This window comes from Ciconia boyciana, chromosome 2 (assembly GCF_034638445.1).
Source record: "Ciconia boyciana chromosome 2, ASM3463844v1, whole genome shotgun sequence".
NCBI classification, from domain to species: domain Eukaryota; kingdom Metazoa; phylum Chordata; class Aves; order Ciconiiformes; family Ciconiidae; genus Ciconia; species Ciconia boyciana.
The window spans coordinates 167,470,616-167,492,542 of NC_132935.1; the positions used below are offsets into that span (position 1 = coordinate 167,470,616).

The following is a 21,927-nucleotide window of genomic DNA, read 5'->3' on the forward strand; positions in this document are numbered from 1 at the left end:
CTCCCAGGTCTCAAATCCTACAAAATTGTGACTAATTAGCCCCCTTTCTCTGCACCACCCTGTATCTTACAGACACCTCTCATATCAGTGTTTCCAGCCCCATCTCTCTCCCATCCCAAGGGATCCAAATCCACTCCAAAGCAGTGGCTGCTTCACCAGCAGTAGCTCCCACCTGTTATGAACTCCTGCAGCCCATACCTCAGCACTTCTGAAAATGAAGCCACTTATTTCGCTACCTAGGGATATTCAGATTCCAAAAGTTGGCATACGCAACTGCTAGTGATTTTACCAAGGCTGTCCCACAGTATTTTTGGATCAGGTGTCGAGATTGTTTGTCAAAGAGGAAGTTTTGCCAAGCCAGATCCAAATAAGTCTCATATCATGAGTGTATCTGTGTTGCAATGAAAATGTTCCTGTGGATTCCTTTTAACCTTTGACAGCCAGGTTGGACAGATGAGTAGGGCAGCATTGTCTTAAGATCAGAAGATCCAGAGCAAGAAAATCAGATGCACAGGAAAAAGTGATATTGAACAGTTAAAAGTGCTCCAGCAGCTGACAGGTCCAAAGCTGCTCTATGGTTTCCAGCTGTGGGTGTCTGCCCTGTCCTACCTACTGTCCCTTGAACCCAAGGCTGAGACATTTCAGTGTGTGATCCGACAGCATACTGTTCAATCCTCTGTCCCTGGAGAGTTTTCAGCCCAGCTGACACATTGAAATGTCTCAGCAAGGGGTTTGACAAAGGATGGAGGCAAGGGCTGGAAAGTGGGGTTGGGACAGGAGGGGACGACAAGTTCAGAACCACCAGCTACCAGCCCAGTTTTACTTAGGTGTTTGATGTGAGTTATTCAGCAGCAAAGGAGCAGCATTGCCAGACTGCGTAGTTTTCCTACAAGTCTCTTGAGAATAGGTGTCTCCTCCAAGTTACAGGATTTAATGAAAATCTCTATTCTTATTCATATATGTGTTTACATACATGTTTCAGCCTCCTTGACCAAGGACAAACACAGAAAGACATGTGCTAAACACATCTCTTAGCATTTAAACCAGTTTTGGGGGAGGGGAGAGAATGGGGAGTTGTTGGTTTTGGCTTTTTTTAAGGATCTGGCAGGTTTTGGAAATTTAAGACTGGTAACCAGAGCCCAGGAAAGCTCAGAACCTGGGCTGAGTTCAGAGCTCTGCCCCAGCCATTCTGCCCAGCTCTGGGCACAGCACTCGGTGACTTATCTCCTTTTCTGGGAAGTAAAATTTATTTTCTGTGCCTGGCCTGGAGACCACACATCCCTCTGGCTGGGAGCTGCCCGCTTCTCAGAGCACGGCCAAAGGAGCCTGAGGACTAAGCATGCAAGGGATGAATCATTTGAAATGCCTGAGGTCAGATTCTACTCTGGCCTCTATAAATCTAGACTAACTCCTCCAGCTTTGATGGAATCACTTAGGGTTTGTGCAGATATAAATGACAGCAGGATTTGACCCAGAGGTTTTATGTTTCCAATGAAAGAGTTGAAATGCAGGATGTTGCCTTAAATGTGGACAGGCCAAGCATCTGGAAAGGGATGGCTTTGTTTTGCATTAACGTTAACAGGGTTTTGAAACCAGCTCCCACTTCTGAAGGATTTTTAGCATGGATTTTTTCCAAGGACATGAAAAACTAACTTCTGTTTTACTCAGAATCCCCTTATCAGATCTAGCTATCCATCTGCATGTCCATTACCACACCAGCTGCTCAAACATCCACCGTTCCTCTCCATAGAAGCACACTGGGAAACTGAATCTGAGTTTACTTCTAAGCTGGATTTCATTAACCCTCATTATGTCATTTGTAGTAAGTCTTGCTCGAGAACTGACTAGCTTTCAGCTGGTCTTACTTGCTTTCAAAAATGAGTTAACTTAAAATGAGTGAAGGAACCTTAATTCTGAATAGCAGTGGTTTTTGGGCAGTACAATGAAATGTCATAACCCTCCTTCAGTCTGTGCTTCAGAGGGATTGAACTGAGCAGGCACCTCTATGGGCAGGATCTACAACCTATCAACAGGTTTCCTTCTCATCTGCAGATCACTACCGGCTTCACAAGGTTTTGTCTTCTTTCCTTTGCCTGCCTGTACTCTGCATTGAGGTTTAGGTCTGCTCCATCCATCAGGATGTGGAGCGCTACCCTAGGTTTTGCACTACAGATTTACAGTGGCCAGTCTCACCAGCGCAGTCAATATAAGTAAAAAAAAAAAAAAAAAAGAAAAAAAGATGATGTTGCTTTGTATAAAACAGCACTGCAGCCTGTAAACAGCACTGTACTTCTTGCTTATGCTACACTTTTACGAGTGAGTGCTAAGTTCTATACAAATCCAGAGAGGGGCAACATCTGCTCTCATTGCATTTATAGTCTGATTAATCAAGACAGACAAATATTAGGGAAACAGAGGCAATGAGAAGAGCAGTGATTTATCCCAATTTACTACATCACTTAATTCTCTCAGGCTACTGCCTTACCAACATCCTTAATTCAGGAGCCCTATAAGGCGTTACACGCGGCTCTTCTGTGCTTTGAACCAGCTTTAGGGTGATCTTGTGGATGAGGATCCCTCCCAGTCCTGACCTCCCAGAGACTCTTCTGCCATGACTGGGAGAGTACCGAGGATGGACCCAAACCTCAAAGGTTTCACAAGGGTGGTCAGATCCTGCAGGTCAGAGCCTCCAAGGGAGGCTTGCCAGTAGATGGACATAGTCCACAACTTTCCTCACCCCCTTCTATGCTGCAAATCACAAAGCACCTACAGGGTACGATCTGCATCAGCCATTCAAATCTAGGGCAGAAATTGAATGTAGGAGAAGTATACTGTTCTTTTAGGAGGAAAAAAGCAGGAAAGAACAAAGGCAGTATCATCCCGGTGTAGCTGGGATGGGTACAGTGACATTTCCATCTGTTCCTGCCAAACTGACCTGGGAGAAAGTTCTTCCTAATCTCAGACTTTATCTGGCAGTGGGACTGGTCTTGGATGTCTGAGCAGGACACACAAGCTAAGTACCCAAGAGGCACAGCAGAAAATTAAAGCAGCCGTATTGCATTAGATCAAAGCTCTGTACGCTGTAACAACCAAAGCACTAATAGAACAAGCCTTCCCCACAGTTGTACCCCCAGCTTCCCAAGGCCAGCTGTGCCTAAGGGGAAAGTGCCAGCTTCATTAAACAAGGGCCGGGGCAGGGGCTTATGACCAGCAAGTGCCTTTGAGGGCTGAGTATCACCACGTATCAGCAAGCAGCAAACAGAGGAGGGTAAAAGAGGCTCTGGGTAAAGCAACCTCCCTGTCCCCCCTCTTCTTGTCCCTTGACATCTGGAGACCTTACAAGAGGAGAAATCTAATCTTCCCAGGATGATGCTCACAGACTCTTTTCCCTGAGCCTTCAGTCTTTAGGGGGCAGATGCTGTCAGCTCACAACCCTGCCTAAGGCAGCCCCCTCTGCACATGTTCTTGGATTTAGGGAGGATGTTTATAGAGCCTGATGCCATGTGGCTGAAAGCCTGCATGCAGAGATGGAAGTAGCACTGCATGGATGATGGCAGGTTGCAATTCTTGAGAGGAGTCCTTGGTACGGTATTATTTACTAGGATTTCTTTTCCTCTTGGATAGTAGCCTCGCCCCTGCAAGCTGGGGCACACCACCCCAGAAATTGCTGCCTTCCTGTGTGTGCACGTGTATGATGTGAGCAACTGCAGCGTACGCTTCCTTTGCCATGTACGCAGATGATTCCATGTGGTATCTTGTAAGAGGTGTCACTTGGGACGCTAATTGCTGAGCAAACTGAGATACACAGAGCAAGGCTGGTGGAGGAAACTGCTGATGCAAAGGAGATTTTGCATTCAGATCACCTGCACCTATCTAGGAAGTTTGTGTCCTGCTGCTCTTCGCATGCTGAGGTTTAACCTCATTTCTCCCCATCACTGCAGGTGGATGCTGATGATGTCATCACCAAAGAGGAGCAGATCTTCCTACTGCTAAAAGCCAAGGCTAAGTGCGAACGACACCTGAAAGCCAAGGTGCCCAAGGTGCATGGTGAGTGTTCCCACAGCAACCCAGACTGCATTGCTGGTGCTGCGCCCCTCTCTGCTCAACCCCAGCCCTTCCCCTCAGCCCCATACGCAGAGCTCAGAGCATGTGAGGGAGGCAGCTGAAGAAAGCCCAACATATTGGTTTTTCAAGTTAGGCTATGGGGAAGATCTTTCAGCACAAGGTGTTGGAAAGCAAAGTTGTCACAGCCTCTTTCTCCTGCTCCAGAACTCCAGATGCCAAGGAGTCAGGAGGATGCAAGAGTCATGGTCGTGGACTTACAGCCCTTATCACCATACCCAAAGCCCAGGCAATGCATGGGAGGTAACATCACCAGGCAAAGCATGGGAGATAGCATCAACCATCAGTTGTCCCAAGATCCTTTGCAGCAAGATACCAGTGGTATGGGAAACGAAGCACCCTTCCAACACCCCTTCCCTGTTTCCCTCTGACATACTCTCTCTATATTCTCCTCAAATGGGCCCAAGCTCAGCTAAGCCTCTTTCTTCCACTTCCTTTCTATTTTGGGCTGCAAAATCACTACCAGATGTAGGGCTGGGGGGATAAGGGAGAAAGCTCTCTCATGTGGGTAGCAAAGTAATCATCCCCCATTGGTTTCTTTCATCAATGTCACATGTGTTAATTATTGGCACTGGGGCTGTATGCTGAGGCAGCCTGCACCCACCCAGCTAGTCCTGGGTGGGCATCCTGTCCCATCTCCCTCTATTGCCTGAGTGAAGGGGACAAGCCAGAATGTTTCCCACCTTCACTGTTGCATCTCAGAGATCTCTCTTCCCTCAGCCATCACTGTGGGAGTACCTGGAGACATCCTCAGCAGAGGGAAAGGTCCTCAAAGCCAGCTGTGATTTTAGAGCAGAGTTGCCTGCCCACCTGATGGCCCTCTCCTGTTGGAAATGACAACAAGGGGCCATAAAAGCCCAGCTTTCATTTTATTCCAGCCCTCCAGTTTTACATGAGCCAAAACCTCAAGCCACATCCTCTGTTGCTTCTTTGTCCTGTTCACCCAATGCCCAATTAACACCTCGTTAAAAAACATATGTGCAAAGGCATTTCCTTCTGTTGTACTGTGGACCACCTGCCTACCTTGGGAGCTGGTGATATCAACCAGCTGGTCTTGCTCTCACACCCTATTTTCTAACTCTTCTCTGTGAGACTGTCAGCATTTAGATCTCTCTCCTTAATTGTCAGCAGCAGTGTTGGTAGGGCTGGGGACATGCATGTGACTGACAAGCAGACTTTGGGGTCTTTACCATGGTCAGTTTGGTAGAGCAAAGGAATCAAATCACAGGGCTTTGCAAACATGCCTTTGGTCCTGTTTTGAGACCTGGTTCTGCGACTGAGGCCAGCATTAGCTCTGCCATTGACTGGAACAGAAAGAAATCTAATACATTGTCATTTAGATATCTCATGGTCCCAAGTCCTGGCCTTGGAAAAAGCTATTCTGAGCTGCTCAGGCAATAAAACTCAGGCTCGTGGCTCCATCCTCTATAGCAAATCTCTGTCCAATCCCAAACAGTAGAGCCAAGAGGAGGAATCATTTTGATATCAATACTCACAGCAGGATATTTGAGGCTTTAAAGACTCAAGGCAATCATTAGCAGGTAATTAACAGGTAGTTAGATCAAATTAATCTGCAAGAAGTCCATTAATCCAAAGGCAGAATGAATTCTGATTTAACCTTTCCCAAGAAACGTTTCCTTAAGATGTTGTGAAAGAACCTCCAGTGGCAGCGCCTCTGTAACACCCCAGAAATTCACTCTAGCACTTCACAAACGAGGCAGCAAGTTGCCAGACCATCTCTGAGATGGTCTAAAGAGTCAATGGTCACAGACAAACAATTTTGCAATTTGGAAAAGATCTTCCCACTTTGCAGAAGAGCTGCCGTGCACAGATTTTTAGACTACAGATGTCCTTGGACACATGAAATCATAATGTTACGGGGTATTTGTGAACAGACTAACTCAATCTCCATTTTGCAGTGTGTCTGCTCCTTCATGCTGCAGGAGTCGAAGGAGATGGATAGTTTTAGATCCTCTTGTGGCATGAGGGGTGACAGAACAAAAGGCTGTAATCTGCACTAGTAGATTAGCTTTAATGCAATTAATTGCTTGGCTAAGGCTCAGAAGCTTAGTTTTTGCACAAAGGCTTCAGAGCCCAGGGTGAAAAGTGGTTAGGTCCAGTCTTTTCCTCCTTTGATGATACGGAAACTGGGGCCTGGTTTCTATTTGTGCTAATCACCCAAGGACATATGGGTCTGTGCCCTTCTCAGCCAGATGGAGGACCTCATCTCATGGCCTATGCCCTTACTACAGACCCAAAAGAAAAAGCCTGGGAAGGGCAACATGGTCTTCACAATTAAGATGCACCAGCCCCCACTTGCAGACAACATTTATGGGGGCAAAGTGGTTGTGACTTGGACAAATATATATCCTGGGTGGCCACCCCAAGCCTTCAGGCAGTCTCCTGTGATATCAGTCAGAGTATTTCTGAGGAGCACCCACTTGGGTGGCAGGAGGACTCTTCTAGCTGCCATGGAGGACTTGGGTTGTGTTACCACCCCACCAGGTCCCCTATCTGTCTTGTCTTTGGATTTTTAGTGGTGCAGGACAGAATTATCCCTCACAGTGCATTTGTATTTTGGCTCTGCAAGACCTAGCCTTTCCTGGAAGGAAAACAAGTGACTGCAGGCAGGCAGAGAGCTGTGCCCAGGTCGATTTTGCCCTCTGATAATAATGGCAGCCCGTGGCATTGATGTGCTGCTATATCTATACTGAGTCTACCTGCTGGCAATGCAGACTGACGGTCCCCACGTCAGATGCACAAAGGACCTCATTTCTTTGCAAGATCTCCACCATGACAGCCAGCCCTGTTCCTTCCTGTCTTGACAGCTCCCAGTGCCTCCTGAAAACAAGGCTGAAGACTCAACCCCTGCCCCTGGATTTTATTTTTCTTTTCAGCAGTGTGATGAATAGGTCCCACTCCGAAGGCTGCTTCTGCCAGTGTAGAACAGGCTTATTTTATATGAGAGGTGGGACAAGCCCTGCTGAGAAATATGTTTGCAGATCACAGGGAGCAGTGCACCCCTTGGCCTGAAATGATTTATTGATCTGGCTGGTATTCAAAGGGCAAAAGGGAACAGGCACAGTCTAGCCCCATTTAAAATACATTTAAAAAAAATTACAAAAAAAACAAAACAACAACCAAAAAAAAAAACACCAACAGTGAAAGTGACCACAAAAAGAAACAAATCAGCCCGGGCTCAAGGTATGCAATGCAGGAGGCAGCATATACTCCTGGTTCAATCCACCTGTGTTACATTTAGTTTCTGGAAGTCTTCTAAGTGGGAGAAGCTGTCCCCGTGTGGTCAATAAATGGCCATAAGAATCATACATGAGACCCTGGAAAGTTTGCACAACCTGCATTTGCTGTCCGTAATAAAGCAGAGCTACTCCATGGCACCCTGGAAGACGTCAAGGTCAAATGATCTGCCTTGCAAAAGGGGGTAAAGGAGTACAGTTTCACTTGATGTAAATGACAGTGGCACAGTGAACTTGAAGTGACAGCTGAAGAAGTCAGTGACAGCTGAAGAAGTCATCCATAAAGCAAAAGTTGTGGTCATTGGGGCCATTGTAAATTTGAGCCAAAGCTGTCACAGTGTTGGTGATAGTCGTGTGCAGCAGAGGTGGATTACTGATGACCTTGAACATCTGAGCTCCTTCTAGAGTTGGTGGACAGAGAAGAGCATCTTTTGGGGTGGCATCTGCCTCCTACCTGTCTGCAGATGTTGATCATAGATTAAACCTAGGATTGCTGATTTAGATGGACCACTTCACACTTACGCTGCAGTATGATATGATTACTGATGATGACGGTGTGATGCCTAGGAGGGTAGCCTGGCACTAAGATAGCTTACCTGAACATGTGGTGGGATCTTCATCTTCAGAGGTTTTTGAGACTTGGCTAGATAAAGCTATGACTGACTTGACCTCGTGCTGGTTTTGAAGGCTGAAGGTTGGACAAAAGATGTTCAGAGGTCCCTTCCAACAAACATTTATATGATTAGTTCTGCCCAGGGGATTTAGGATCACAAGCTAACAGCATTGAGGCTCCTTGGGGGATTGTTTCCCCCCTGTAGACTTCAAGGCTCAGTTATCAAAGATTGGTGAGGGCCTAACTACAGTGCAGTAGGTACAGAGCTGGACAAGGAGAGAAGGGGAGGTCTGGGTAATTCATCTGACTTTTACATTGGAAAAGAAGGAGCTTTGCATGTAGTCTCTCTTTTTTTTTTTTTTTTAATGTTGTTTCCAGTTATCTTGCATGTTCAAATCTGTTCTTCATTTGTCATTCCGGAGAAGGAAAAAGGACAAGCCCGCAATAAGGCAGCACTTTTGGGGAGATCATAAGGAAAGCACACCATACAGTCATCAAAGGATTACACTTCTTCAGCCTTTCTTACATAGTTTTGTGGTGAGGGAAAAGATTCACATTCAGCTCTGCTTGAAGGAATCTACATCTATGTTATTACTTCCCAGAAACAATGCTTTACTGTCTAGCGTGTCAAAGGTGGAAAAGGAGATTGAAATCTCTTCCATTAGTTCTGCGTCACTGTGTCTGAAAGTACGAAAAAGCACTGGTGCAAGAGCTGGATCTCAGCTGCCTGACCTCATGATCTGCTTGTAGAGTCCGTATCCTTCTAGGACCATTGTAGCAGCCTTCAGCATAGAGCAACTCTAACTGTGGGACAACCCTGCAGACAGCCTAGTGGTGTAGGATGTTTGGGAAAGGAGAAGGTTCCTGCTTAAAATCCCTGGCCCAAGTCAACAAGGAGTGGCTTTGGACTTGAGAGTCCCATCTCTCCAGGGAAGCTCTTAACCACAGAAGTCATAGGGAAAGACGCCTTTGACCCCATGGCTGCTTTAGAGCTGCTTTGCACTGGATACTTACACAAGCTCTGCAACAAGTGAAGGCTGCTGTGCAGCCTGAGGTCTGGCTTTCACATCTCTGCTCTGGGGTTTTGTCCTGCACCTCTCAACATTCAATGTTATAACTTGTGGATGGCATCAGAAGAGGACTTTGAGAGACGCATCCATTGCTATGGGGGAACAGGGATACTTCCCTCTCGTGGCTCTCTAAGCCATGAGAAATAGGGGTGTGCACTTCTGCAGAAAGCCTCTGCTTCTCCAAGGAGCCTTCTGAGGACTTCTTAGTGCAAACCTGCTTTCATCACTACTTCGAGTTCATACCTGGATTTGAACCAGACTGAATGAAGCACTGTTTTTCTGCCAGCTCAGAGGCAGCCAGATGGAAGGTGTGAGGAGGCAGCAGTAATGACTCTTCTCTCAGACAAGGAGAAGATGGAGTCTCATGGACTCCGAACTGTATGTCATGTCTTGAACTGGTCCTACAGGGCATGTCTGTGGCAAAGGGAAGGAATGACTTCAGCATAAGCCTATATCCTTGATAAGACAGCTTGGCTAATACGGGCCGAGCAGAAGTCAGTTATGGTGACAGAGGTGCTAAGGACCTGTGTGTGTACACAGAGGCCAGTTTTCTTATCTCCGAAAAGCATGACTTCATTTGCTATTTCATATTTCCTTTAGCATGCAAGTATGGGCAGAGCCAATGGTGCCACTGATTGAGCTGAGAAAGAGCCTTTTGGGATGAGGTTTGTTTTTCAGCTGGATCAGCTTCCTGATCTGGTTCATCATGCAGCCACATAAACAAGAGAGCCATCCCAGGGAAAGGAGCAGTGCCAGGAAAGAAAGGTGTTGGTGTCAGCAGTACTGCATTGAGAATTACCTGCTGAACATCTGAGGTTTTGAAAACCCAAGCTGACTTATCCCCCATTGCCTTCTCTCCTTGCTGCCATGCAGCCCCACTTGATATCAAGGGGTATATGCATCCACTTAGTGCTGTCAGATCCTGTCCTGCGATCACCCCTGACCCATGCCTATCCCTGTTCATCAGAAGTTGCCAGATACCACCTGGCAGAGGGCTGCTTGGATCCTGCCTCTGCCTGGGTGTGATTGCAGCCCAGTGTTGTGATTTACTCCACTCCATAATAGTCAATGATCTGTGTTTTCGGAAGCAGTGAGGGAATTTGGGACACCTTGATTTTTTTTAGACAGAAAGAAATATCACGTAAGCTGGCATGAAAGTTTGGTAGGGCTGCTGTCTTCATTCTTGGGAGCTGACACACAGGGATATTCAACGCCTCGCCTCCGATCTCAAAGGAGAGTCTGTGGCAGAGCCAAGATTTAGATTCTCATCTCCTTACTCTTCAGCCAGGGCACAAGCCACAAACCACATTTCCTTTTGTCCTGGAATTCAAGGTAAGGCTACAAAGATTCAAATCCAGGTGGACAGAAACTGATAAAAATCTTTGGACAAATCCCACTTGACTGAAATTCAAAACTCTTGTCATTGCTTTTGCTTTAAAGCCTCTGGTTTTGTTTTGAAATGAGGAAAACGCATTTGAAATTTCCTGCAGTGCAATGGGTACCTGGATTCTCCTCCTCTTTCACCCGTCTCAACGCTGAGTGCATTTCACGGGCCAGTTCTTTTCCAGATATAAACTGGCAGCTTCCCATTCAGTTTAGTGAGGGCATTGATTTATTGCAGATTCATTGATTACTCCCACAGTTTAGCATTGCAACTTACTTTTTTTCCCCTTTAATATTCATTCAACCAACATTTTAAAATGGGAAAAATCTGAATTTCAGAGATATCCATGGGTCTTGAGAGATGAGAGGTAGCCTGGATCAGCACCGAACTTTGATTTTGGGCTGATATCTGCTGTTCCCTCTCTCACCTTGCAGCTACCCACTCCTAATGCATTTACTTGGCAGTTGCAGGCCAGAAATGGCTACGTGGATTAACACAAGTGAAGAAGACACACTATAGGAGGGACCTGTCAGTCCAGCACCACTGCTTGCCCCCAAGAGGGGAAATGAGGTTTTGAGGAGCAGGTTTCTGTGCATCATTCTTCCAGCACAGACTTGGATTTGGCATGGAGACACACACCAGAACGGGCTCTTTGAGTGGAAAATGTGATCCTGCCTGTGCATGGACTTCATGAGCTCTTCCCCAGGAAGCAGCCAGCCTAGAAGAGACAAGTACCTTGAATCATGCTCCACCATCCTCTGGAAGGAGGAAGACCTTGGTCTCCCATCTGTTCCACTTAGCATTGTCTTTTTCCCTTTGCTGGCTTTTACTGCCTTAGTTTTATTAAATCCAGTTTTCTTTTCTTCAGCCTGCACGATTATTAGCAAGTGCCATGTACCTCACAGTGCAGCGCTGAAAGGCAGCAGTTTGCAGAGCAGCTCCTATCAAAGTGGCCGGTGAGTGGCTATGTTGTTCTCCCAACCAACCTGCACCCTCACAAGCCTGGCCAACACTGGCTTCACCTTTGTGCCAAAGGGCTGATCTTAATGTAGCTCCAGCTACTAAAAATGGCCATAAAAACCAGTATAGTAGGCCTTGTTGAACTACACGTTGTGAAAAAAGAAAGAGTTGATGAGAGTATGGAGAGTAGTGGTGTCCACTACTTGTAGAGACCTGAAGGAGATGTTCATTGGAAGGAGAACTCCAGAGGCTGGAAGGGGTGTTTACTGTCTTTCTTGGTTTTAACTTTCCTCTGATTCCTGGCCCATGCCCTGAAAGATCAGGCAATTAGCTGTCAAGTGGAGTATTCAAATATGTTATCTGCTACCATGGTTCAGCAATATCTTGTTCAGTTGAAATAAACCAGGTGCAATTTAGTTAGATAAGTGTCTAAACTGCATTTCAAGAGTTGAATTAGGGGCTAAGAAGCATCAGGGTGAACAATAGATGTGCCAAGTGTTTCTGGAGAGTGGGAACATGTGGCTGTTACATGTGTGATTGCTAGCAGGGTTGATAGCCCAAAGAAAAGTCCTAGCAAACAAAAAGCTAAAAAATTGATAAAATTCTAAATTTTCTTCAGCAATAATGAACGACTGTTTATGTGTAAAAACTCCAAATTCCCTTTTTTCCCCTCTAAAAATGTTAACTTTTAGTTTTATGCTAGCTAATGGAGAGTGATCCTCCTCCTGTCCTCCTAGGACAGATCACGTAGACAGTGTCATCTGTCCCCTGGCGACCCCCCAGGCGTATCTCTGGGACTAAGTACCTGCCATGGACTGGGATCCATGAGGTGACATGGGCACAGCCCCACATGGACCTGTGCCATGGGGAGAGAGGGCTGAGCCAGTCCAGTGCGCTTCCACACAGGCCTGTCTCAGGATATGTGCGTCATCTGCCACTTTTGGCTAAGGCACTGAGGGACGGAGACCCAAAATATTAAAACAAAAAAAACCAAAAACCTGTCCCCACAAGCATTTGGCTTCCTTTCTTCTCTTCTCTCTTTTTTTCTCCCCGTTTTTTCTTTAAATTTAGTCTCTAGATGAAAGCCTTTCCGAAAGAACAGGAAACCCTAAAATTTCTTTTCTAGGTACACAAATATTACATTTCAGCCATGGTGGGCAGCCTGATGTCACCCCAAAGTTAAACCTGGAAGGGGATGAAGTGAAATTCCCAGCCATAAGCCATCAGACCTGATTTTTTTTTTTTTCATCCATGAATTAAAAGCCTGTCTTTCCCTGGTTTGGAAAAGGAGATGGGACATTTTGTGGGGGAAGAGAGATTTTTACACAAACCTGTTATTAGCAAAGGCCATCGGCAATCCTTTCTCAGAGTCCTAGGTGTTGCAGCTTGCCTCAAAATGGCTTGTTTTTTTAATAAATAAACTTATTTGCTAGGGAAAGGGGTTATTTTTAGTTGAGAAGCCGTGTGTGTTTACCTAAGGTGTGTGGGTTGTGCATCTGCGTTTATGTCTCCATTGTCCCTAAAGGACCTATACCCAAGCCCAGGCTCTCTCTGGGCTTGCAGAAGCCCAGGATCTGCTCCTGGTTTTCCCTCCAGAGGCTCAAGCACCATCCCCTGATCATCCAGCCTGCCAGGGTCTCCTCAGATATTGTGAGTAGCCTCAGGTGCCTTAGAAGTTAAGGGAGACAAAGGCATCCAGGGCACTCAGGATTTACCCTAAACACCCCAGACTTCCATAAACCCATATCTTCTCCTGCTCTTTCTATCTTCTCCCTGTTTCTGTTCTCAGTCCTTGTGGCTCAAGGACGCAGGGCCAGAACGTTGGCCTAAATACTGTCCTGCAAGCAACCAAACTGTCCCTTGTTAGCATGCTCCCAGCAGAGTTTTGGCCTGGGACAGCTGTCGCAGCCCCAGTGGACACCATCTGGGGGCCAGCATGGACCAGGAGACCTTTCAAGATAGCAGCACAGACAAGACTGTTCTTCTGGGGTGTGCATGAGGGGGAGTTCAGGTTCGTGGACATGAGCCATGCTGGACTTGAAGGGCCTGAAAATGGGCTAAGGTCTGTTGTATTGACTAGTATAGTTGCAATCAGTGAGTCTTGGTCAAGCCTGGGTTTTCTCATTGCATCTGTGGTTCTAGGGTAGGTCAAAAGAGCACTGAAACCCTACAGAGAGATGTCATCTCCCACCCAACCCATCTATTACAGCTACTATTCAAGTCAGCAGACTGTGATGACTAGCAAGGGCTTGCAGCTCTTCACAGATGGCTACTTGCCAGTCATGCCTGAATTAGAGCTCGCAAGACATAGGAAATACCAACAGCTGGCCTCTACCTGCAAAGGTTTATGGGCCAAAGGCTTCCAATCCCATTGAGAAATGTCTGCTGAGCAGCTACATAGGTCTTCCAATGCACAGGAGGAATAGGTCTCAGGAGTTATGATAGGCATAAATGGTCCATGTGTTAGATATGTAAAGTAATATGGAGAAAGGGGGAAAAACAGTGCACAGGATGGCTAAACTGCAATACTAATTAACAACCTTATTTCTACGCGTATTTTAATGATCGATATGACCAACACTATCCCCTCTCAGAGGGAGATCTGGAGGCTTTTGGAAGGACTAGACGTACTGGAATGAGGAAAGAAGGATGCCTGGGCTGAGCCAGGCCAGTAGTGGCAGGATGGGTGTTATCAGATGGGACATTGAAGGTAATATTTCTTCTTTTGGGTTGTGAGTGCAGTGAGTGGACAGTCAGCATGTGAAATGGGCTAGTGATGTCAGGGTAGCCAGCTGTCTCGAGCTGTGTCATGCTATCAATTGTCTGGTAGCACTCATAACCTTGTGACTTTCCCATTGTGCCTTGGGGTGAGTAAAGACACATTGTGACTTGGAACATCCCCTGGCCCAAGCGTCCTTCCCCTCCAAAGTCCTGTTCCTCCAGGGCTGAGCATGCAAGGGGTGTTTCGCCTACTAAACACTGGTGTGCAGACCAGCAAAGGTCTCTGAGTAGTAACAGGCAGAACCTACATCCATCCATCCCCTCTACCAATCCTCCCCTCATGCTGGCCAGCACACAGTACCCATACGCACACAGAGATGTTCAGAGATGCATGCACTGGTACAGGACACACTGTGCACAACTCCACTGAGAGACACTGCAGCACTGTGTCCCCAGCTACCCATGCCAATGCCCGTGGATGCATGTGGAGCATCTTTCCCCAAAACAAAACTCCCCCTGCATTCCACAACACAGGTCAACAACACACACCCTTTCCTACAGACATACCCACCTATAGATCTATGCATATACATATTCAGGCACTCATACACACATGCTCTGACAACCAGGTTTGAAATGCATCTGCAACAGCAAACACCCCCATACAGAGACACTGGCCCTCCAAGCCTCCCTTTCTCCCCCTCCTGTCCCAAAATGCTGGGTCATTTTTTTGGTTGCTCCTCCCTGCCTGTTTCCAATCCACCAAATGTCCTTCCCGTAATAGAGTGACCACAATTGCACACCGTATTCCAAATGTGGTCTCCCTGGTGCCTTGCATGGTGCCAGAATAAGTTGGGCTGATTTATATTCCATACCCCTAGATAAACACCTCGAGACCGTGTTTGCATTTATCTAGCTGCCAAGCAGCCTCGCAGATGGTTTTAATGTGTTCTCCACATGCATGTACCACTTGCACAGAAATCGGAATTGAGACTGGGGGGAAGGAAAGGAGGGAGGAGGCAAGGGAAAAGTAGCAGGCAGGAGAGAATAGCCCCCATTGCACCCTGGGGATAGCCTGATCAGTGAGCGGGCATGGCCCAAATATGCGTCTCCTTTCCTCTCTCTTCCACCAGAGCAACCTGCAGCATTCTGGGATTTCTAACTAGGCTCAGGTGGGCAAGCAGAAACAAAGAAAGAGCAAAATGAGAGATGCATGTGGCACAGCCCTTTCACAGAACGCTCTGTGACTGGCCTTTCTGCCTTCAAAAGGCAAGTCCCGCAGCAATGACATCAAACAGAGCGTTTGCTTGCTCCATCCTGAATACCATATTGGCTTGTGATAATGACTACAATTTCCATGCCCTGAGATTTCAGCCCTCAAGGGCTAAGGAGAGCTGCAAGGCACATCTGTTCTAAAACTACGGTAATCTGTGCTACTATAACTACTCTGTAGTACGGTACTACTGTAAGGGAGTATTCATGACAGTCCAAGCAACGGTGAGATGAATGGGCACACTATAATAGTAACCTTCAGACATCTCAGGCGCTGAGACACATGCCCTGCCTGGAGGATTTTACAGTCTAGCCTTAGAAGATGGGCAAAGATGGTCTGTGATAAAATGGCATGCAGATGCAGAGAAGTAAATCAGATTTTCTGACTTATTCCTACCTGGCAGGTACATACCTGCCCTATTGTGATTGATATTAGAGGAACATGTCATTCAGTGCATTTTGATGAGGTGCTGCTAACTTCCAGTTAGATGGTGAACTGACATGTTTTCACATGCCTCGTCTTCTCAAAGTGCTTATTTCATGGTGGTGGTACGTCCTCTGCAGAGCTGGATGAGGAGGAGCTGTCTGCTGGTGACCTGAGTCCCTGCCCCAGCACAGCCCTGGGAAGGCAGTGGGTGAAAGTAGCATTTAGCACCATCTCTCCCAACACATGTCCCTCAGGCTGACATCTGTGTTTCAATGAGGGCTTTGTTGCCTGAACCCTTGGGGCTGCCTTCAGCTGAAGTTGAGGACTTGAGTGAGCTGGATTGATGGGCTGAGAAGTAAAAACTAGCCTTCTAGGAAATGCATCAGGAAACTAGAGGAGGTGACCCTTACTGGTGCAGGGATGTGGTGGTGGAAAGAGAGGCTGAGCTCTGCTGTGGCTTAGCTTGTCTTGAAAAAGTGATGGGCTGGGTGTCTCAAGACCAAGAGATGAGAGCACAATTACATACGGGAGCTGTGTTGGCATCTTTGTACCTGGGAAGGAGTAATCTGGACTGTTTTGGAATTTCTCTTGTCCTTGGAAGTGATTGCCTGCAAAGTAAGATGATTTCTGAGATCTGAGTGGAGGTAGGTAGCCAGCTGGAAAACTGAGGTGTCTTTGGGAAGCACAAGTGACTCTGCTGATCATGAGACAGCAGCATACAGGATATTGAAGTAGGATGAAGACGCACTGACCTGTCCCAGCGCAAGGATGGGAGCAGAGCTCAAGAGTGCTACGCACAGAGGAAGCAGTGAGTGACATGGTGCTCTCCTCCTAGCCCCATTAATGCCGCAGCCTCCATTTGCTCTAATGATACCATCTTAAAATCACTTAGGGACATGAAACTTACTGACCTCATCCCAAACATGACTCATCTGAAGGATAGAAGCTCTCTCTTAATTTCAAGTAAAAGCTTTGTTCACTGCCAGTTTACACCTGTTCATTTTTGCATCATTTTCCACTTTTGTAGCTCATCTCCATTCATACTGCTTACCAATAGGATGAGAAAAACCTTCTTTCTCATTCTCTCTTTTTGGATTAAGCAGGACCACCTTTTTATTCTCCTCCAGGACCACCAGCAAAATCTTCCCACCCTACCAGTACTTCCCTGTTGCTGCAAGATTTTTTCTTTCTGTTCCTTTTCAACAAAGGAACTTACGAGCTTTTCCCCAGAGAGGTTATTTTGTTTGACCAGTAGCAAGGATGTCTCAGGACCTGTGAAGCTTCTTCTAACAAACTAGAATAGGATGAAGAAACAAAATAAGTCTTAGAAGACAAAGCTTCAATTCCTGCCTCAGCAGTTGACTGTTACCAACCTCACTTGCCTGCTTGTGTTAGGTTTGTAGTCAGGGAGTGTGGTGGGCACTGAGTGCAATCGCCCTGTCTCCCTGAACTCATATTAAACCATGGAGACAGAAAGGGAGACACCAGGATGAGGCACCTGCGAAGTCTCTGGAGAAGAAGAAGGTCTTGCCTCATTTCCAGCTACTCATGTTGTCCTGCAAGACTAATTTCTTCAGCACTAAAGTGGTCAGTGATGTCCTCTAAACATGAGAAACTCCAGTGCAATTCCCACCTTCCATTCCTCCATCCATGAGAGTTATGGCTCTGAATTTGGAGGAGCTTCACCCACATACATACATGCCTGAGAGAGAAGCAATATCCTCCATTCAGCATTGCCTGAATGACTGATACACATCCAAGACACTTAGGATGTGGGATATGTATGAGATTTACTTGTTTTCTTAAAAGTTTATTAATTCCTTTTGACTTACATCTTCAGTGAATCCTACTGTTTCTTCCAAGGAAAGAAATGTTTTATATTCCCAATTCACTTGGAACATGTGACTTCTTGTCCCAAACCTACCCACCTGTATCAACCCAAACAGCATATTTGAACCCTCCAACTATTTTTCGCCAAAGAAAAAATTTTTTCAAGAGCTTTTCAATCAGTATTTAGAACAAACTGGATCCCTTCTGATTATCCGTGCTTCTAAATATTGTTAACAGTGTCTCAGGAGAGACTGACTTATTTTTAGCATGCCAAAAGCACACTGCTTGCAGGTGGTCGATTTTTTTTTTCTAATGACAGCTTATAAAAAAGGTTGCAAAAATAGATTTTATTTTTTATTTTAAAGTATAGCCATCAGGAAAAATTGTCGGCTTGTGGATTTTTTTATTGTTTTCCTGAAACTCCTCACCATTTTTCAGATTTCTTCTTGTAATTCAGTGTGGAACTCTTTTGAGAGATGACCAGGAGAAAAGGAAAACAACAGAGAGAAGCCAAGTTGTTACTACTGTTAATATTTTTATAAACCAAGAAAAAAAATGTTTGGAGGAAATATTTGGGAAAACAAATAAAAAGAAAAGTCTTGTTTGGATTCCAGCACAATACCAATGGAATATATGGTATTTTCCCTCCCCATTTTATCATCAGCTCAGTTGTTAAGTGACCTCTAGAGTGCATAAAATAGGAGAAAGTGGGAGGCAGAAGGTGCAGAATTTGGTCCCAGTTATCACATCAGTGGTCTCAAGCTGGTGAAATTAATGGTAAAGGTGCCACATGGCTGTGCGGACCAGGGGAGACAGGGGGTGGAATGAGGGAGGAAGGAAGGGATGTGGGAAATCATAGAATCATAGAATGGTTTGGGTTGGAAGGGACCTTTGAAGGTCATCTAGTCCAACTCCTCTGCAATGAGCAGGGACAGCTTCAACTGGATCGGGTTGCTCAGAGCCCCGTGCAACCTGACCTTGAATGTTTCCATGGGGCATCTCCCACCTCTCTGGGCAACCTGGGCCAGTGTTTCACCACCCTCATTGTAAAAAATTTCTTCCTTATATCTAGTCTGAGTGTACTCTCTTTTAGTTTAAAACCATTACCCCTTGTCCTATCAGAAGGTCAATGGTTTGTCTCCTTAGATAGGAGGAATGGAGGTATTAGAGATAGGAGTGAGAGAAGGACAGTGGGGCTCCTGTCTGGGACAATAGGCGTGACATAGAGGGGAAAAACAGCTTTTGGATGCATTAAAACCCAGGAATGTGGATTCAACAGTCATAAAGTGTGGCTGATCTTGACATCAGACAATACTTCCATTTGAAAAATGTTTTCCAAGAGTTTTAGTCAATGTAGGAGCTTCTCAATTTGTTCTGCAACCAGGAGGTCCAGAGGCACCTGGCTTGACCTGTGGATGTCCCTCCCAGCTTCCCCCTACCACAAACTAGTAACTGCAGTCCCTCTTCCCAACATAATTCCTCTCCCCTTGCCCCCACGGTGCCCTGGATTGGCAAGAAACAGCCATGCTGTGCCTAATTTTAAGCTATGCCAGTTGGCTGGTCAGTCAGCAAAGGCTGGTTGGCCGGGTGGCAGCTGCCAAATATTCACCTGCCTTTCCCTCTACTAATCATCAATCACTGCAAAATTTGCAGGAAGGAAATGATGACTGGGGTGTCTTGCCCCTCCTTCAAATTTGGCTGAAATGGGTTTGCCAAGCATGGAGCGAGGAGGGAGAGGCAGGGAATGATGGAGAGATGGAGAGGAGGTTAAAGAGATTTCTCTGTGTTGTGACAGTTTGTGATAACGATGACAGATTCATGTGCGTCTTTTCTGGGAAGACTCAGATGCTTTCTGAGGATGGGATCCCACCAGATCCTTATCAGCTTTAATGAATCAGTCCCACAGGTGAATACACAGAGGCATGGAAAGATTTCAGATGCAGTGAGAGGCAGCAAAGATGAGCTTTTTCTCAAATTTCTGGGGCAGCTGATGGCTCCCAAAATTGTCCACATGATACAGCAGCAGTCCAGAGGTGTCCCAGCACCGGTTTGTGCTGTGTTTCCTGCACAGAGCCTTCAGTTCTCTGCTTTTTGGGAAGACTGTGGGGATCAAAGTACCCCAAAAGAAATAATTGCATACCCTGTTATCCAGAAAGCATCAGTTTTCTTTTGAATGAGTCCATTGCAAATGTGTGTGTGTGCGTACGTTTACAGCATGAGGAGGGCGTACCCACCAGATACTTTTCCACATTAATATTTTCTGGACAAATATTGCAGTATGATACTAAATGAAACTACTTACAAGCGAAGGTTGACCTTTGCAAGTTGTTCTGAAGATCTTTGAAAAGTTGAAGGTTTTTCTCTCAGCATTTCAGACCGTGACATTCGGATGAATTTTTGTCTCCTCAATGTTGTTTCTCCACCGCATTAATTTTAAAGTTTACCCAAATTTATTTATTTTGTAAAAAGAATTGGTTTTATTTTAAGTAAGACCACTTTGAGAGCTAAATGAAATCTTTATTTACTTTCTTGTCTGCAAAAAAACCTCAGAGACAATAACATTTTGTCCTAATCCAAATTTTGTGGGTCACTTTTTTTTTTCCTTTTTCTTTTGATCCTTCCAAAGAACTGAAAAATAAATAAACTGTTTTTCACAGTGGAAGTAATCCTGAAACATAATGAGCCAAAGGGAAGGGCTTTCCCAGTTTTCATGAATAGGAAATCTAGTATTTTTCTTCCCCTAATGTGACTGGAAGCAGAGAAAATGCAATAAACTTCTTCCTCCTTTTCATCACACCAATGCTGAGGAATTTTAGCTCCTCTACCCTCACTCCCAGTTAATGCCTTAGAAGATAGGCAGTGATTAGTCTGGTCCTTTTCATCAGCACTAAATTAAAGATAAGAAATCAGCTGTTAGGCAATGAGTTTTTCAGTTGTTTTTCATGTCCTAAAATACCAGCAAACTCAACTGATCACTGTCAGCTCCAACCCTGGAGGGCACCATACCAGCCAAAGGTCTTTAAAGCAGTCCTGGATTCTTACTTAATCTTGTGAAAGCACATTCATTATAAAGGATAAATTACTGTTTGGATGAAAGATTGCTAAGGCACTAGCTTTGATATTAATGAAACATGCTGAGATCTTGGCCATGCTTATCATTTCTTTACTAGTGGAGCTCTTCCACAGATAAGAGCCGGCTGCTCCATTTTATTTTGATTCGCGTGTAACTCCTCTCTGTCAGACACTTTATACGCTGTTGATAAACTACTTCACAGGCTGCCATCAGTATGGAAGGCAGATGTTGCTCTGAAAGCAGAGCTGGGGCAGATTCACCCTTTTTTTGCTTTTTACTTCAAATACTCTACTGCATCTGGATTTTAACTGATGGGTGCAGTTAATACAGCCCAACACAAAGGCATATGTAAGCACCAGGTTAGATTTGTGTGCATAGTCCTTCCTCAGGGACTGGAAATGCAGCCCACGTTGAACATCCACGTCTGAGTGGGAACTTGCTCCCTTGTGGGACTGGGAACTTATGGATCAAAAGCTGCAGAAATGGGTGGTTGACAAGCTGGAAGGACGGGGTTTGATTTCCCCCTCTTTAAAGCAGTGTTGAAAATGAGGTCGATTCCCACAGCTTTCAAGAAGCCTGGAGGATTTCTCAGTCCTTCTAAATATGGATAAGTTCTGGCTTTGTCCCTTGCAGACTGAATGAACAGACGATGAGGAAGAGGAGACTGCCGGGAGGGTGGGCAGCCCATCTCCCAGGGCAGTCTGCCTCCATCACTGGTATCTCAGCTGCTTCAGAGGCTGGTGGCAAACCCCATGGGCTGCAGAGCTCCTTCATGACCTCCTTAGCTTACATGCTCATCTAGGACACGATGCTGGAGCCCTTGAATGATTGGCTGGTACCTCCGTTTGTGAAGAGAGAAGCGAAGCTTCTCATAATTACGGGTCGATGGAAGACCTGCTTAATTATTTCTCAAGTTCTGGAGAACTGCAAAATGACAATTAAAGAACTTTAAATTTATACCTACATACTTGCCAATTTTCAAAAAAAGGTTTGGGGAAAAAAGGCAGACACAAAATGTGGGAAAGGACTTTTTTCTTGGTTTGTATCTCTGATTTTCCTTGCTCTAGGCACATAAATCACAGATATCTGCAAATAAACCTAACATACACAGAGGGAAAAGGGAGACCTGTGTATGGGGGGAGGCAGGATTTTTCCTTCAGGGCTGTTCTAGCTTTCTTCAATGAACAAAAAGGCAGAA

The 21,927-nt window shown here is 45.7% G+C and overlaps 1 protein-coding gene across 2 annotated transcripts in view; it reads left to right on the forward strand.

The window, feature by feature from the left end:
• Positions 1–21,927, forward strand: part of PTH1R (parathyroid hormone 1 receptor) — a 131,045-nt gene that overhangs the window by 63,108 nt on the left and 46,010 nt on the right. The window contains exon 2 of one of the 2 annotated variants that reach the window (XM_072854889.1): positions 3,942–4,047. The exons of the other annotated variant lie outside the window; for it this stretch is intronic. Within the exon in view, the coding sequence (XP_072710990.1) occupies positions 3,942–4,047 (106 nt within the window). The remainder of the gene's footprint in view (positions 1–3,941; positions 4,048–21,927) is intronic. 2 annotated transcript variants of the gene reach the window in all.